General features: G+C 41.5%; 2 protein-coding genes across 5 annotated transcripts; one reads left to right on the top strand and one right to left on the bottom strand.

Moving 5' to 3' along the window:
• Positions 1-830: 830 nt before the first annotated feature.
• On the bottom strand, positions 831-11015 carry dydc2 (DPY30 domain containing 2). Of its 4 annotated transcripts, none has more exons than XM_034107095.2 (10): positions 10946-11015; positions 8498-8656; positions 7357-7479; positions 6841-6999; positions 6395-6628; positions 6080-6226; positions 5681-5821; positions 5315-5461; positions 5181-5206; positions 831-947 (listed from the first exon to the last, which is right to left on the bottom strand). In XM_034107095.2, the coding sequence occupies exons 2-10, from the start codon at positions 8642-8644 to the stop codon at positions 923-925; spliced, it is 1149 nt and encodes a 382-aa protein (XP_033962986.1). In that variant the 5' UTR covers positions 8645-8656; positions 10946-11015; the 3' UTR covers positions 831-922. The 4 variants fall into 4 exon arrangements, with proteins under 4 accessions (XP_033962986.1, XP_033962983.1, XP_033962985.1 ...); XM_034107092.2 differs by lacking the exon at positions 10946-11015 and adding an exon at positions 8870-8914; XM_034107094.2 differs by lacking the exon at positions 10946-11015 and adding an exon at positions 8870-8914 and having other exon boundaries at positions 5681-5818.
• Positions 11016-11020: 5 nt separating this feature from the next.
• Positions 11021-18593, top strand: LOC139435850 (sodium channel protein type 4 subunit alpha A-like). Its single transcript, XM_071206833.1, has 3 exons — positions 11021-11127; positions 17776-18079; positions 18371-18593. Exons 2-3 carry the CDS (start codon positions 17825-17827, stop codon positions 18506-18508), a joined length of 393 nt encoding a protein of 130 aa, XP_071062934.1. The 5' UTR covers positions 11021-11127; positions 17776-17824; the 3' UTR covers positions 18509-18593.
• Positions 18594-18631: the final 38 nt, after the last annotated feature.

Below are 18631 nucleotides of genomic sequence, written 5' to 3'. Positions count from 1 at the left end.
AGGTCTGCTCCCTCTTGAGTTTAAAGACAGACCATCATTAACACACTCGGAGCCTCTTACTTCACAGTCATACCACAACATTTATCAAGGTTTTCCACGAGACCAGTGCACCAACAAACTTTGCAAATATCCTTTTTTTGTCACACACTAACCACTACATATTCTTAAGCATTCATATTTGTATTCTTATAGCTTGGAGTCATTTTGGTTTTAGACTTTGTGATATATATTTTTTCTTATCCTGCACGGGTAATACAGATCATTATTTGCTCTCGAAAGGCTGAAGTTCTTGTGCTATTCTTCTGACAGCTCGGATGACATCTTCCGCATTGACTTCTTCTCCAAATTCAATCTCTCTGTGCTCCAGAAGTATTCCCTGTGGGAGAAATGGGACAAAAAACATCATTATACAGTTCCAAGTGTGCTTTTTTGTGCGTCTTTTCCCATGTAAGGCAAAAGTGTGTTCTGTGGTGTGTTCAAACACAACTTGACTGAAGGAGGTTTTACCTGCTGTCCTTGTCCAATGACAAAGACCCCACCCAGGACAAAGCCTTCTCCCAAAATGTTTCCCATGAAGCCCCTCTTAAAAGCCTGCAGGCCATTCATCCACACCCCAACACGCAGGAATGCCAGCAGACCCATCTTCCGCTCACGGGGTCCATAAAAACGTCTCTGCAAAAGAAGCAGACAAACCAGAAGACTATATTCATTCATTTAGACCCAAACTGATTCTTCACAGATTCTGAAGGACTCTTATTAACTGACCACACACAAAGTACCAATTCATAACAGAAAAATAATTCCACCTTTTCATCCAAGAAGACCTCCCTCTTGAAGAACGACTGGAAGTTCTGGACCTCGGTGCCGACGTCCTCCTTCACCACAGCGTACAGAGGGACCCCGAGCTCATCCAGCTGAGGCTTCAGAGAGGACAGCTCGGCAGCCTCCTGCAGCCGGGGAGGATTCAAACAGTCATGTGAACAAAAACTCATTGTGTAATACAAAGAAGCCACACACACCAACTGGTAAACATATATACAAATATATACAAATTCAAGGTTTTGTGGTTACTGTTGTCAATTTCCATGTATTGCCTACGTAGTTTATTTGAAGGTGCATACATTATGATAAACTAGGGCTTTGGTAGAATGATGGCAACAGCTACAGGTGTTAAGATTCAATATATTGCGATCTTGTTGGCAAGGCAACAAATTGCAAGCAAAATGTCGATTTAAGAAAACTGTCTTAGTTTCCAAATTAAGACTATAGAAAGTTCCCAGAGATACTGAAATTTGACTTGCATTCCAAATATATCAAGATTGATTTTGGGTACATTTCTATAAAATTATGTAGAAGACGCAAATAATACTTCAATTTATTGTAGTCTATATGATCTAAATATGTTACTCAATATCAAGACCCAACTCGCACCTCCGGCGGAGCTTTTCGGGCATTCCTGTGGAGGTTGGGGACATTGAACCAGAGTGGTCGGTGTTCAAAGCCTCTATTGTTCAAAGCCTCTATTGCCGAAGCCGCGGCGGGGAGCTGTGGTCTCAAGGTCCTAGGTGCCTCAAGGGGCGGTAACCCTCGAACCTCCTGGTGGACACCGGTGGTCAGGGAAGCCGTCCGACTGAAGAAGGAGGCCTTCAGGGATTTGTTATCCCGGGGGACTCCCGAGGCAGTTGCAAGGTACCGACAGCCCCGAAGGGCAGCAGCCTCATCCGTGGCCGAGGCAAAGCAGCGGGTGTGGGAGAAGTTCGGAGAAGACATGGAGAAGGACTTTCGGGCGGCACCAAAGTTGTTCTGGAAAACGGTCCGACACCTCAGGAGGGGGAAGCAGGGGACCATCCAAGCTGTGTACAGTAAGGATGGGACGTTGTTGACCTCAACTGATGGAGTGTTGGGGCGTTGGAAGGAACACTTTGAGGAACTCCTGAACCCGACAACTCCGCCCCCTATGTTAGAGGCAGAGCTGGAGTATGACGGGGGATCAACACCAATCTCCTGGGGGGAGGTCACTGAGGTCGTCAAACAACTCCACAGTGGCAAAGCCCCGGGGGTGGATGAGATCCGCCCGGAAATGCTGAAGGCTCTGGGTGTTGAGGGACTGTCATGGTTGACACGTCTCATCAACGTTGCGTGGAAGTCGGAAACAGTACCGAAGGAGTGGCAGACCGGGGTGGTGGTTCCCCTTTTCAAAAAGGGGGATCAGAGGGTGTGTGCCAATTACAGAGGCATCACACTACTCAGCCTCCCCGGGAAAGTTTACTCTAAGGTACTTGAAAGGAGGGTCAGGCCGATTGTCGAACCTCAGATTGAGGAGGAACAATGCGGATTCCGTCCTGGTCGTGGAACGACGGATCAGCTTTTTACTCTCGCAAGGATCCTGGAGGGGGCCTGGGAGTACGCTTATCCGGTCTACATGTGTTTTGTAGACTTGGAGAAGGCGTATGACCGAGTTCCCAGGGAGTTACTGTGGGAGGTGCTGCGGGAGTATGGGGTGAGGGGGTCTCTACTCAGGGCCATCCAATCTCTGTACTCCCAAAGCGAGAGCTGTGTCCGGGTCCTCGGCAGTAAGTCGGACCCATTTCCGGTGAGGGTTGGCCTCCGCCAGGGCTGCGCTTTGTCACCAATCCTGTTTGTAATATACATGGATCGGATTTCGAGGCGTAGTCGTGGGGGAGGGGGTCTGCAGTTCGGTGGACTAAGGATTGCACCACTGCTTTTTGCAGATGATGTGGTTCTGATGGCTTCATCGGTCTGCGACCTTCAGCACTCACTGGATCGGTTCGCAACCGAGTGTGAAGCGGCTGGGATGAGGATCAGCACCTCCAAATCTGAGGCCATGGTTCTCAGCAGGAAACCGATGGACTGTCCACTCCAAGTAGGGAATGAGTCCTTACCCCAAGTGAAGGAGTTCAAGTATCTCGGGGTCTTGTTCTCGAGTGAGGGAACAATGGAGCGTGAGATGGGCCGGAGAATCGGAGCAGCGGGAGCGGTACTGCAGTCGCTTTACCGCACCGTTGTGACGAAAAGGGAGCTGAGCCAGAAGGCAAAGCTCTCTGTCTACCGGGCCATTTTCGTTCCTACCCTCACCTATGGTCATGAAGGATGGGTCATGACCGAAAGAACGAGATTGCGGATACAAGCGGCCGAGATGGGTTTTCTCCGCCGGGTGGCTGGTGTCTCCCTTAGGGATAAGGTGAGAAGTTCGGTCATCAGGGAGGGACTCGGAGTTGAGCCACTCCTCCTTCGCGTCGAAAGGAGCCAGTTGAGGTGGTTCGGGCACCTAGTTAGGATGCCACCTGGGCGCCTCCCTAGGGAGGTGTTCCAGGCACGTCCAGCTGGGAAGAGACCAAGGGGTAGACCTAGGACCAGGTGGAGGGATTATATCTCTTCGCTGGCCTGGGAGCGCCTTGGGATCCCCCAGTCAGAGCTGGTTGATGTCGCCAGGGAAAATAAAGTTTGGGGCTCTCTGCTGGAACTGCTACCCCCGCGACCCGACCACGGATAAGCGGGAGAAGATGGATGGATGGATGGAATATCAAGACCATACACCAGCTTCAATACAGAATGGCAGACAGTGTGGGATAAAATGACTTGGCAAATACTAAAAAAATACTAAAATCCCTTTCATAAAGCCAATAACTGTCATAAAGACATTTGGTCATAGAGAGAATACACTAAAAACACTGGCATGACACAAAAATCACCCAGGTCTCCTCACTGCCATGATGACAGCTCCCGACCCCTCCCACAGAGACCTAGCTTTCAGGACTCTGGTTTCTGTGAGGAAACAAGGCAAAGTGTAAAAGAGTTGAGCAACAGGAGTTAACAATAGCTAATTTCAACACCCTTTTGACAATTAATGAAACAACAACTCTGGCATTCTTTGGTGGAGAACAACCACTCACCTCCTTTTAGGGTTTTCAGTTCGGTCTCCTCCAAATGTTTGAGGGTGGCTCTCAGCGGAGTTGTCAGAAACATGTCAGTGAAATAATTCATAAATCCGGATATGAGGCTACCAATGGCAGCCAAGGCCGGGGCTATGATTCCCAACGCCATTTCTCTTCTCTGTCCGTTTAGTTTACTTCAATGCATCCTGGCTTTGACAACTTCTCTGTTGCTGCCTCGCTTAAAAAGCGCATTTAAATTCCAGCTAAAGTTGATCCTTCCAAACCCCGCCCCCTTTTTGGACCCAGATACTGATGAGAACACGTGATTAACTGCAGCTATGTTTGATAAGCGGTAACGTCATCGAGTCTGCAGCAGATACCGAAAAAATAAATACTAAACAGTCGTTTTTATACTTCCCAGCATGTGTCCCTCCTCCTTCTGGTCGATGGTCACTGAAGGAAAACTGCACCGTCATTCGGGGGAAATGTTAACCATGGCAGAAGTGGTGGAAGTTGTTGTATATTTACTCAAAAGCTGCACTTAAGTCAACACATTGAAGTTTAGTATTTCCAGTTTATATCACTTTACTCCATACCTTTGGAGGCAAATATTGTACTCCACTTCATTTATAAATCCAGCTTTAGTTTCTTTGTAGTTGACCTTCAGATTCAATTTGTAAATCCAAAATATAAATTACACATTATTATACTAATTATAGATTACGCTACCCAGCAGTGTATGCAGTAGTTCAATGAGCAGTCAGAACAGTGATGCGATGCTCACAATAATATATAAACATTATATGAATAGTGTCATATATTTTATTTTGTAATGCGCCAATATGCATAGTAGCTACTAATACCTTTTGTATGTTCTGATGTTAATATAACTGTTGTGAGTAATATTTTAATTCAAGAATTGTATTTCACAGTTGGATTTTTTAGTTAAGTAATATATATTCTACCTCATCATTGCATGGTAGCAAGATATTACAAGCTTGTACAATTAGAAGTAACAAATATTCATTTATTCCATTACGTCCAGCTGAAGTGTATTTATTTGACTTTTATTTGTCACAGTCACCATCAGCACTCATATTCACCTCTTGCCTGCTCAGTTGTAGTTTAATCATAGAAAAAAGCTTACTATTTCAAGCAAATAGATGTTAGAATAAACAAATAAGTATATATAGTGGGGATAAATGTTTATTTCTCCAGAAGTGTTATATTTTCACATTAAACCAAAACTATTTAAACCGGATTGTAAAACACCGCCTTGCTCACATATGATCTGCATCTTGTTCTTCTTCCTGAAAAGAAACACAATGTTTTGTTACAACTTTTTACACCACTGAAACAAAACAAAATGGCAACTTTCTGTCGTGTGTTCCCAAGCTTCACTTGCTGTCCATTTGTACCTTTTCCTGGACGTCTTCTGTGTCAGGAGGAGAGTCTTCCGGCTTCTCTTGTGGTTTCTCACTCAGCTCTGTCCCCTCTTTTGTTATGTCACCGTCAGCTGGAGCCGAGCTATCAGTGGTCTCACTTGTGAGTTGTCCGTCTGCCTCCTGAGATCAGGTGGTCAGTAGAGCTCTGGTTAAGCATTAAACAAGTGTGACTTTGCATTTCTATCTCCTGATTATATGGCAGTCTGGCGCTACTAAGTCATTTTGTTTCTCAAACTCAAACCCTGCTGTCTCCCCCGGCATGTGTTTCCCCTTATCTGGTGTGTTTGCAAAGATTAAGACAGGGATTAGAAAAAGAGTTATTCTGCAACAATGCGTTACCTTTTCGTGTTCCTGAAGAGGCGGAGAACCAGATTTCTGTGTCTCCTGTTCGGTTTCTTCAGTAGAAATGGTCTCTTCTCGTTTGAGCCCTTCAGTCTGCGGTGCTGACTCCAACTTACCAGTTTCATCTTCATCGGCCTGCTGGTGAAATTGTGTGATGGAGAACAATTAGTAGATGTGTAGACGTGCCTTTTCTTCACCTGCACATCTTCTCTCCTCGGCTCATTGCTGACATCATCTGGCCTGGAATGTTTGAATCTTCATCTGACGTTGCCTCATATCTTCTTCTTAACCTTGCTCACCTGTCCTTATCTTTCCTCGCTCTTTATCCTGCATCTCTTGCATCCTCAGTCTGAAAACATGGCAACCTACATGTTTCTCATGCACATTCTTCATCACCTTCTTTGTGTCCCGGGGAGAACGAGGGCTTTGTTTGTCTCGTAGCTCGTCTGGTTTGTCAGTTTCTAAGTCATCAGGGTCTCGGCTGGGAGTCGAGCGTAAAGCTTCAGTCCGCTCGGATTCAGTCGTGTCAGCTCCATCAACCACCTGCAGAGCCAATTTCAGACGGAATAACATGTCATTTAAGCCTCACGGTGAAACAAAGGAGGCAGATGTTTTGCCATCTGCTCTCAAATTGTTTCAAAAAGAACTCATTCTTGCTACTTTTTCACATCATGGTACTGAAATGGAAAATATTTAATTTGGTCATATCACCTTCTCCTCATCTTCTTTCACTTCCATTTGATCCGTGTTTATGGTTTCCTCTTCTACTTGATTGACACTTGGCCCCACCTCTTGTTTCTCTTCTTCTTGATCGCTCCTCGGCTCCACTTCACTTTTTTCAACAGTGATATCTGTCGACTCCTCTTTGACCTCCAAAAGGGACGAACTACTGGCCTCCAAAGGTTTCCTCTCAGGGGACTGTGGACTGGTTTCATTATCTGTAACCTTCGCCCAGCATGTACACAATTTGGAATCATTTGGTGGATTTTTGCACACCACACAAGGATTATAATGCTTTTTGTAAAATTAATAAACATTACTGAAAACACCTCTGAAAAGTAAATTAATCAAAAGCCAAAATCAAAATAAAGAAGTGATTGGAAAAGATCAGAGAGGTACCACCACCACCAAAAAAAAAGGTTTTCTCTTTATATCACCTCCGATTCAATCACATGTTCCTGAGCATCGGTTTGGTGTTCGTCTGTGTCCCCCTGGTCTTCTGGAACAGGGGTGTTTGGTTTCTCTTCTGCCACAGGCTTGTTGTCCTCAGCAGCTCCGGTTGTGGCTGTTCTTGGTGAATCCTCCTTCTCAGAGATCTGTTGATGTTGTGATTTGCTCTTGAAGGATTATGCTCAAAATGGCATGTAAAGTAAAACATGCACTCCAATTGGATTGTAAATGGAGTACATTAAAGTGATGCCTTTCCACTCTTGTACCGTTGCCTGAGGTTTCAAAAATGGCCTTCTGAAAACAGGGAAAGTACTCACCTTCCAAAGGCTTGTTATCACACAAAACTATTTCAGAAAATGACTAAACAAAACAAAGTAACTTCACTTCTTCCAACGGAACAAGAAACATAAATCAAAAGGAGTTTTAAATGATCAAAGGTAAATAATAATAATGTGTTGTATTCAGAGTCTAGGTCAAACCAGGGCTTTATTCGTTCAACATACTTTTCTAGACTCCTCGTCAGCCTCTCTGATTTTTCGCTCCTCCTCCCTCAGCCTCTCCTGGTGCAGTGCTTCTTCTCTTGCTTTTGCTCGCTCCTGCTCCAGGACTAGCAAATTGGCTTTTTTCTGCAAATAACAACAAAGTCTGTGAAAGTACACTACAATACATTGTTTGCACCTTTGATACATGCATGTTATAGTGCCCTTTTAAGGTTTGTAAAGGGTTTGACCTTGTGGCCTTTTATTTCTTGACCTGAGGGAGGCAGCTGTATCTCCACACATGCAAGACTCTGGTAGCACTTTCTGAATCTAAACTAAAGGTGACTTGGCGTTTGTTGTCAAAGCACCTACAGTATAGGCTTCCTAGCACTCAGCTTAAGGAGCTTAGACTGTCTAAGTCGGTGTTATCCTTTCCTGCTCAGTAGTATATAAGTATGAGCTTATGGAACAAGAAGTATCTTTCAAAGTGAAAGTAGCAATGCTATATTAAAAGTCCATTGCATTAAAGGGTCTTTCATACAAACTTGGCTTAAGTGTAGGTATGTGTATTATTAACTAAACAAGCCTGCATTACATTTAGTGATCTCGCAGAGGTGGAGTGCAATTTAACCCCTTTATTTAGAAAGCTTAGTCTACTGTGTAAGGGCATTGAACATCATTTATTTGCAACATGTTTTATGATTAATGTTTGTATTTATCTTCTCTGGGGATTTTATTCCAATATTTATTTTTGCTATTTTTAACAGTTTGATGTGATTTGCCCACATTACAGTACTGATATGTTTGGGTTATGATAAAAGTATAGCTTATCAGAAAATACAACTACTCAATGAGGCAAATCAGACAATAAAATACACAATAATAAAAGAAGATGGATACAAGCATGCTTTCCGTTTGCCACTTTTATATTGTTCTTTTTTATTGTTAAATTTGTACTTTTTAATTTAAAATATTTTGATAGCTGTTGCTTCATTTTGCACATTTTCATTTTGCAATCCTTTATTTTAGAATAACACAGACATGATCATATAATTGGACAATACAACAATATACCATAAACCTCCACCCTGATTCTATCACACTGTGTACACCTTATGTTGTGTAATGTCTCCCTCTTGCGGCAGGTAACGGAACAGCAGCTCACCTCAGCCTCATACTCTGCATTAGAGTTGAACTTGTAGAGCCAGTGGGCCAGATACTGGACGGGGTTAGGCGGCCGCTGCTCGGCCACTTCAGCGAGTCCCTCCGCCAGACACCTCCCCAGGTGTCTCTTTATGTACTCAGAGTCCATGTTAGTATCTGCCTGAAACACAACGTAAAGTGAGGCGACACAGACCTCAGTCAGTCAGTCAGTTAGCGTCAGATAACAGGAAAATAACTAGAAAATTAAAGTATTACTTCTTCTTTTAGAGAATTAGTAATTGTATTTTAATGTGTTTTTGTATCGTAGTCATGTTGTGACAACTCATTTCACTAATTTAGCAGCGAAACTAATAACCACATCGCCAAAACAAACCTTTTTCACGGAGCGTCCGGATGTAGCTGTTGTGTCTCCATGGTAACGGTGTCACACCAGTAATGCTCCTCTCAATCCTTTTTTAATTAGTTCCTACTACCGTTAATAGTACGACTAGTAGCCTACCACTATTGCTACTGCTAATATTACAACTTTTACAATTATTTCCAAGCTTTGTTTTATAAGAACTATTGTGCAAATTACAATATGAAAAAGTCTCCCTTACTGAAGACCAACTCAAGTTTTTTGTAGTCACAAAGCCAACACATCAAGATAAATGGGGGTCATATTACAAAAAGTCGACATCCCTTATAGACAAGACAGTTAAATAACTTAATCTCAATTTCACCCAATTGATAGACATAAAAAATACATTTAATTACTTAAATGGTATTGAGATAAAAGTAGTCCCAAACACAGCGAGGATAGACATTTAAAACATCTATACAATAATCTTGATCTAATATAAAGCAGACCTGAAGACATTATTGTGTGGATAGGGTTAAATCTAAATTGTAAATAATCTTCTATCTTCTTCATGTTTTCATGGAGAGACAAAACAGTTAAGGGTTTGAAAGGACTAGTAACTTGATTCTATTACATTTTCATACATTTTTATAATGTCACTTATGTAAGGTTAAATGTTGTGTCTTGTTTTTCAAAGTAATTATATCTTCTTAATAATGTGGCCAATTTGTGGTATGAACACTGTAAGGATAACATACACTTAATATTCTACATATTAAGATCTGTACTCAAATCCAACAAATCATTGATACATTGATAAAGCCACGGCCAGATTTCTTCAATATTTAATGTGATTTTACAGTTTTCTCACACGAGAGAGGAGAGGGTGGGAAAATGTGCTGCAGTCTCAATTTCCATGAATCAGATAGCACCCAGTTAACATATGTAATCACAGATATCATTTTCCTTGTATAATCATACTGCACACCTTTCAGCCAAATATAGCCTGCGTGTTGCCGGGAAGATTCACTGTGGGCAGTCTTGTCCCTCTCACGGCACAGGATATTTTATCAAATTTCATATGAAATCTGCGTATTTTTCTTTTTGACAGCTTAACCCAAACATAGTTGTTTCTCTCATTTGCATGGTCCTTGAACAGTTTCTGTGGCACACTAATTTGCCCTGAATATGGAACAGAACTTTTTGTATCTCTTTTTAAATATGATTGTATTCTTCTAACAAGCAGATCAAGAGCTATAGGTTTCAGGTCTACAGTACATATGTTTGCATAAAAGGAATTTGGTACTTATCCTGGCCTTATCCTGGTTAGAAAGAATTACAAACACATCCACTTTCAATCATGTTTGATGCCCTGACAGAAAGAAAGGCTTTTGTTGTGATTTTCATCCCCATAATTATCATTCCTTAATTTATATTTTCATTTTAGTCTGGTGTCTGGGATGTAAAGCTTCTTTGTGTTTATTCTTTAACAGTTGTCATCCATAAACTCACATCCTTCAACTTTTTTCTGACAAAATTATAAATAAAAATAAAACACTAAATACATTAATCCTCAGATATCAACCCAGCTAAACCAGATCACGATTTCTGGTGATTTATTTGTGATGCACATTCACAAAAGACTATGTGTTTTTCAATTGCACACATTGCAAAATACAATAACATGAAGTGAAACACAGACATCTAAATACTTGACTTATCAGTATGCATGTGCTAGAAGCTTTACACGTTTGTAATAACAAGGCTATAGTTTACAAACTACATATTATTAAACACATAATAAGCCTACCGGTTCACTTTAAAATACATTACTTAGTATGTGAGTTCATGTACTAAAAACATTTATCATGACAATATCATATTTCATATATTTATTAATCTGTGTAAATAAATCCTTTCTAAAGCAGATCGCAGGCGGCTAGGTCAGATAAAACCGTTTATGGTAACCTGAAGTTGAAGCACTGCGCAAACACTGTAGGCTCTATATTTGCGTAAAAGTAGTAAAAGCACCTGTCCGACGGAAATGCCTGCCAGCTGTGTGGGAAGTGGCTGTGCTTCCGAAGTGTCAAAGGTCTGAACTGATCCTACCTGCAGCGACTGCTCCGGTTTCACTGCAGGACACCACTGCGTCAGCAACAGCTGTCCTGCAGCAGCGCACTGGCTGACAGAAGGGAGAATTACGTCCCCAGTGGAAGGCTTCACGGAAGACGTGATTTTTTTCCCTTCTAAATTGCTTGGATTCTGTGGAAATATTTGCTTTACAGTGCAAGGTAACCGGTTTCATGGCGTCTCTGCTGTCTTTTGTGAGCGTAAAGATGAGTCCTGAAGCTCAGGAAATAAAAATTTCCTGTCAGCCTGCAGTGTGCAAGGTTTTGCTTTGACTTAATGATTTAGGCCTACGTGTTTTTGCTACTTTATGTCTTCACGTTGTGAGTTGTCCTCTTGCTCCCCTATTTGTGGATGCATTTGGCACATTTCTGACTTTTAAGATTTTGGCTATTTGGTGTAATAATGTACATTCTCCTCTTTCTCATTTGCACTGTGTTGAAACTCTTGCAGTTTTTCTGTCTAGTAGCTTGACTTTGCCTAACCAAAAATGTGTCTGTGAAACTTGTAAATTAAGCTTGGTATTTTTGTTCATTGGTGCTGAAAATAACAGGCTGCACTTCCAAGGAAATAAAAACGCAAAGAGGTGTTTTAATATTAGTGCCTTTGTTCTAATAATAAACACGGACCTGTAATTGAGCTCAGGTCAAATTTGGAATTGGTAGATTTATGGCTTCTCAGCTGGGTTTTTAACTCTGTGTGTGTGTGTGTGTGTGTGTGTGTGTGTGTGTGTGTGTGTGTGTGTGTGTGTGTGTGTGTGTGTGTGTGAGCAAACATGTGGGTGTTTGTGTTGTGAAAATGCACCACATGTAGTGTTGCACCAATGTTTTACTACTCTAATTGCGAATCTGTAGCAAAACAATGTACAGTATGCACCTTTTTGAGGGGGGAAACTGTGCATGAGCATCAAAAGCCAGGCTTTCTTCACCTGCCAGGTGAATAGGTTTCTGGAGTCCACATGTCCAGTGTGGACACTTTGCAACCTTCTCAATCCCCACTATGCCTCCTCCCATAGGGACAGCATTTTATTTTTAGCTCATGTCTTCATGGCAGAAGGGCAAGATACTGTGATGCTGTGGATGCTCATACCTCACAATTTTTCTGCCGTTAATCCATGTTGCCAATCAGAGGTGTGGGACTACAGAGACAGCCTGACTCCATTCAGATCTTAAGCTACAGTGGAAAACATGGTGTTCATATTAAATCCTGTCAGCTCTTATGTAACAGGATGACCTCCTGCAGGGGAGCACTGAATCATCAGGTGGTGTTTTTAATTTCTTAGACTGAGTTTTTTTTGCATATTGCATTATTTATCTTGGTTATTATTATGCATTCTCCACTGACAACTTTACCTTTGTCATCACAAATGTGGCGGATGGTATAAAGTACTGATTTCAGCTTTCAATGTGCATAACTGAGAAGATGTATCCGTGGTTTTCCCCTTCGTGAGTGTGTTTGTGCGTCTCGCATCACATGTTCTTGGACACAGAAGGTGTCGGTTTTGAGTTTCTTTCACCAAGTGAACCCATGTGACTGCTTGGCCAGGCCTCTATATTTCCAGTGTATTCAAAGGTGACATAGGGTTAAGATAAGCAACCTTTTTTATTTGTTTACTTCCCCTGTTCAGTGCAATTGTGTTCGACATGCAGTTGCATTTTTTTCTTTTATGTGAATATTATTTGACTGTAATGTTCTTTTGATGACATTTTGTTTAACCACGTGTTTCAAACCTCAGCGGTTGCTTAATGGATTCATGTGTTTCTTTAAAGACTTGATTGGCGTTGACTTGATGATAATAGCTCCCTCTGGTCCATATCATTTCTACATGCAATCAACTCCAATTTCTAAAAGGCGAGAGCAAAGGCCAAAGTCAGTTAGGTTAGGCTAACCCTAACCGGTCAGTTTCATGCAGTACAAATCAGTTTACTAAGTTTGCATCCAAGACCATACATAATTTAGTGATGTAACAATTATATTCATTACAATTTAAATCTCAAAACAATTAATCCATTATTGAGGTCCGAAATAAATGTTATTACAAATGTCCAAGCATGACTAATGAGTCTCAAATGTGGCGTCTTTACATGTCTTGTGTCTCAAAGATATCCATTTTACATAATAAAATACAGAAAAGCAGGACATTGCCACAGTTGAGAGACTGAAAAAAGCCTTTTCTGACATTTTTGAATAAAAAAAGTTACTTAAACAATACATTTTCAAAATATGTTTAGATTAGATGAACTAATCGATTAGCCATCTAATTTGTGCAGCTCTAAACTGTATAAGCCCCCTGATAGCTAACATTCCGTTAGATACAGCATGTTATTATGTTGCCATTATCCAGGAGACCATTTGTGATGAAACATTTGATAGGCATTGATCAGACAGCCTTAATCCTCTTAATACAAGTTTGCATATATGCATCAGTTGGCCATTGGATCATCTAAATCAGGGGTGTCAAACTCAAGGCCCGGGGGCCACATCCGGCCCGCGACTTCATTTTTTGTGGCCCCGCAAGAGCTTGCAAAGAATGTAATACGTTTATTATACGATTAAATGCCGCTTTACAGAATCAGGTTGCCCATAAACTACATGTCCCACAATGCATCTCGTTTTGTGACATGCGCACTGAAGAGACTTGCAATTATTTGCTTTCAGACGTAGATAATTACTAAGTCATTATCCTATCCGATAATAATCCAATTCAGAGGCAATAATTGTAATATAATACATTATTTTATATATATTATATATTTATATATATGTATTTATATAGTTACAACCGGCCCTTTGAGTGCAACCATAATACTGATGTGGCCCGCGATGAAATTGAGTTTGACACCCCTGATCTAAATGCTCTAAGGAGATTATGCTAGGTTTTCACAGCTCCTTGGTATGCATCGAGAGAGGCATACCGCGAATGATGGCAGCTGTCTTCTTAGCACCGGCATAATGCATGTTGGGATGTGTGCACAGTGTCTACTGTGCACACATCTTATAAAGACATCAACATAAGACTCCAAAGGATTGTCCGTTACTGTGACTCTGAATATGTTGATCAATACAACGCATACAATGACACGGTAGGAAGGAGGAACAGGTGCAGAGGTCTGCTTTTAATGTGGCTCCCTATAGAATTTGGAATACAAGGTTAACTGGTGGGTGACAGGGTGTTGAAGCAAGCAGGGAGACGGCGATGCACAGTGCTGCGATTTGACCCCGTGAGAAAACGGAGTGGGACAGGAGCACGGCAAATGTCAAAGGACGTGTGGATAAAAAGCCCTTGTTTGCTCTGTAGATCTGTTGTTTACAACTTCACCACATTCCAGGAGTGGTGAGGGGGCGTTGTGAGGGGACTGAGACAGTTGTCACAGGATTTTAAACTCTTAAGAGCACCAGAATTAGGCCAACAAGTCATTCCAATTGTTTAAAATATGATACCACTAGACCCCTCGGTTAAAAACATGGCTAGTACAAGATAACATCATTAAGTTCAACACATTTTCCACAAGTCACATTACAGGCAATGCTGGAATCGAGTGAACTAAACGTCCTCTTTAGTCGTATTTGAACTCTGGCTACCCTGGTGACAAAAGCCAAAAGCTAGTTGGGCTAGTTTCCGGAGTTGAATATTGGCATTGGCATTCCACGCCCGGCTAGTATAACGAGGAGGTGTCTACATTACATCGTCTATATCCTCAACCGGAATGTCACAGGTCACATGGTCTTCCCTGACATGCAGGATGATATATATATTACTGTCGGGGAAGGCTTCTGAGATCTTACATTCACTCCCTCTTCCTCAGTTTGCCACCTGTCGTCAGAGCGACTCAAGGAGCGCGGTCATGAAATTATTCGATTGTCTTACGCTAGACTCTTAAAATCAAGTAGATCTTCCAAGTAGATTTGGGGCTTTTTATGTTTCTTTGGAAATGTACATATCACTATTATTTGTATAATGCTATGGCGACCACAGCAATCCGCTCTTTGCGGCTGGTCCCCTAACTTCCAATACGTAGCCATGATGGCGTTATGAGTGCATCATCCTGTTACTTACAAGTATTGTTCTTAATTTTGCCATACTTTTACTTGGACTCCAAGTTTTTTTGTTGATAATAATATAATCTTACAGGACTTTTCCTTTTAACTTATATTAAAGTATCCATCTACCACTGAATCAAGTACTGGTTCAACCACACACAAAATCTATTTTGACTGATACTGAATATTGCACTCTTGCCTGTACTCTTGGCTCTTTCATGAGAAGAAACATACACTGATTAATGTAGCAACAAACCGCCGCTCCAAAACATATTATTTACCTAACTGACACGGGGCACAAGGCAACAACCTCCTCCTTGGAGAACTTATTGGAGATTGGCAGGATTTCAATAGAGGGTTCTTAAAAAAGGCACCTTTGATGGCTTTAGCAGTAACGCTGTGATGTAATGCAATCAGGAAATGTTCCTCATGAGCCTTGCAGAAACGCATCCATTCTGAGGTTGGGTATTTTAAGGTTGGCTCACGGTGGAGGGCAGCGGGGCCCATCACTCCTAGAATGGAGGATATTAAACGGGATGATGAGGGGGGAAACTAGGGCTTGGTAGCGAGCAGTACGCAGGTGTTGGTAGCCCATCTAATAATAATAATAAACAATCTGAACGTTTTTGGTAGAATAAACTGACCCATGAAGTGCTAAAGGAGAAAAGAGACCCTCTCAGTTGTGTTTGTGATTGATTAAGGATGGTGCTCTGATGAGTGATCGAGTTAAGATGAAACTCTTGCGTTGTATGAAAGAGGGAATTAGAGACTCAAGTGTCATATAGCGAGGTGGTGTGGGGGTTGTGGATAAGGGGTGCGAAGGCGGAAGCTTAGTGTGTTTGGGGCCCCTGTGTAAAATAGAAGGTAGCCGGGAGAGGAGTCGGCTCGGTAAGATAAGTTGGCATGCTGTCCTGTTTATCGGAGGGATGTGAGGCGCAGAGCGAAGGCTCAGCCAGGAAGGAATGAGCAGAGTCATCGGGCCTCTGTAACACGACGCTCAGTCTTGATTGCCCGGAGCAGCTGGGCAGCCACCGTATCTCTGGAGCGTGCGCGTCTTCTCACATGTGCAAATGCATAATTTTCTGTTGGAGTGAGGCAGTTTGAGGAGGTTACATTAATGTGTTTGATCAGTGGCTATCACTTTGTCTATCTCTGGTTACAATGTTGTTTTTATCATCTCTCTTCTCTTTGCACAGCCTGTTACCAGCTTGGTTTTGAAGATTTGAGTGATTTAATCTATGTATGGATTTTCTGTTGCCTCTGCCACTTTAAATGTAGACCATACATTGATTATTTTCATGTATATAACTGTTAAATACACTTTATAGCAAGTGGTTGACTTATTTATCGGAAATGTGATGGCTTTGATGGATAATTGTGATTGACCTGGGTTTCTGAGGGCATTTTGCTGCATAACACTGTCCAACAACTTTCCTTATATCCATGTATTGTTATCCTAAAGCCAACTTTATGCTGGGTGTTTGTCTTTTAAATATGTTCAAATGTCAAAGCTAATTTGCAATTAATTCAACTTTTGAGTAAAATTGCTAAATACTACTGATTTTGTTTCTCCCTGGCAAATATACTTCCCTCTCAACTTGCTTTATTCAGCATCTGCACACACAGTTTGTAGTTATTGATTAATATAATATCCCCTTCAGGTTAAGTGGTTCTGAAAGTATACAATAGTAAACAGTGATAACATAACTAGTTGTACTTTTGTTTTACATTGAGATCCATCCATCTAAAGTAAAATAGCTTATATAAAAGGGGTTATTTACTCCCCTACTATGTCCATGCGAGCAACAGCCTATCCTAAGCTGCTCCAGATTAAACCAGAGTGGTTGCTACACACTTCAAAGGATGTAAGTGAATGCCACTTGGACCTGGTATTGAGTATCTGCTAAGCTAATAAGTAATCTGATGTACACAAGTAATGTTGTGGGCTCTTTAGAACGGTGGGAAAGTCCAAAATGTCTTCCCAAGAGCGTTCAGTCATTGTGTTACCATCCCGACACTTTGAAGTGTTGTGGTGAAGTGAGGGGTCCAGGGTCAGAGATGTAGGGCAGAGGTTAAGGGGTATGGACAAAGATCAAAGACACACGTGGAAACCTAACCTTGTAGTTCAGTGGTTCCCAACCTTTTTGGCTTTTGAACCCTTTAAACGAAGGTGTATACATGTGAGCCCATTATAAGACATGATTGTAACATTTCTAGCAAAGATTGCTTTATTTAAAAAATTGTCACAAGAACAGGCAACACTTTTTCATTAATATAAATATGACCCTGTCAGATTTTTCTTGGGACCCATTTAGGAACAGTTGCTTTAGGCATTCGCTTCTGCAACATGTGCTCAAGGGATTAGGGAATGATATTTTTTTCAGATAATTTACCAAGTAAATATACCAAACATGCTTTGCCATGGTGGCCTAGCAGTTAAGGTGATATGTGCTGAATGTTATTCCTCATCTGCCTCCCTCCTCTCATTTCATGTTATGTCTCTAATGTCATTTGTCTTGATAAAAGCATATAATTGCCAAAAAATACATAAATAACACCAGCAATTTTCTTTTTTAATTTACGATCAATTATACATTTGCAGTGTTAAAAAGAAAAAAAAATACATATACACACTTGCTTTTAAAATTATGCAAATCAAAATGTTTATGGTTTAATTTAAAATGGTTAGGGTATGGCTTGCTTTGTCTCGTCTTTCAATACATTCCATCTGAAAATATATTCTCTGTATCTACTTCTTGTTCTTCCTCCAGCTCCTTTTAGGGAAACCCCGGTGTGGTGGTGTCCCTTCGCGATGCGAAGATGGCGCCCCTGCTCCCTCCCCGAGTCACCAATGCGTTCCGCCCCTTTACCCGGGAATTGCTGGCGGAGGCCGAGAGGCTCAAGGAGGAAAGACAAAAGGCTGATGTAGAAGGCCATGATGAGGAAGAGCCAACGGCCCCAAACGCTGATATGGAGGCAGGCAAGAGTCTGCCCATGATTTTCGGAGACCCTCCATCAGAGCTGCTCAACACACCTCTGGAGGACCTGGACCCCTTCTACAAAGCACAAAACGCAGTCAGTCGAGGCACATCTGGGGCACACATGGCAATGAAACACACACTTAGTGTTTAATGAGCTTGACTCTGTCCCTACTTAACCTTGAAATACGACAGGATGTATTACTTAACATACATTTTAGCTGCATAAAGTATCCCTTACGCAATGTACACCGTTTCATCCGTGGTATGCAAATGTTACAGTTAAATGTTTCAAGTAGTATCATTCCAAGATTGTCATCACTAAGTATTTAGCGAAATGAGGACTTTTAGACTCTGCATTTATACAGATATAATCTCTGTGTTTCAGACATTCATTGTGATCACCAAAGGAAACACAATCTACAGGTTCAACGCTGAGCCGGCTTGCTACATTCTGAGCCCCTTTAGTTTGGTTAGAAGAGGAGCCATCAAAATTCTCATACATTCATATCCTTTGAACTATTGATGCTTGAGCTTTTTGACCATATAGTGTTTTACATTTTGAATGAGAAATAAAGTGATGTTTAGCCATAAATAAAAGGCTACTTTTATTCATATTGTCCATGTTTGTTTCCTTAACCCTGAATTA

The sequence above is a fragment of the Pseudochaenichthys georgianus genome, chromosome 19 (assembly GCF_902827115.2).
Source record: "Pseudochaenichthys georgianus chromosome 19, fPseGeo1.2, whole genome shotgun sequence".
Classification (NCBI taxonomy): domain Eukaryota; kingdom Metazoa; phylum Chordata; class Actinopteri; order Perciformes; family Channichthyidae; genus Pseudochaenichthys; species Pseudochaenichthys georgianus.
The sequence above is the reverse complement of the archived record's forward strand: the minus strand, read 5'-3'. Positions and strand labels throughout refer to the sequence as shown.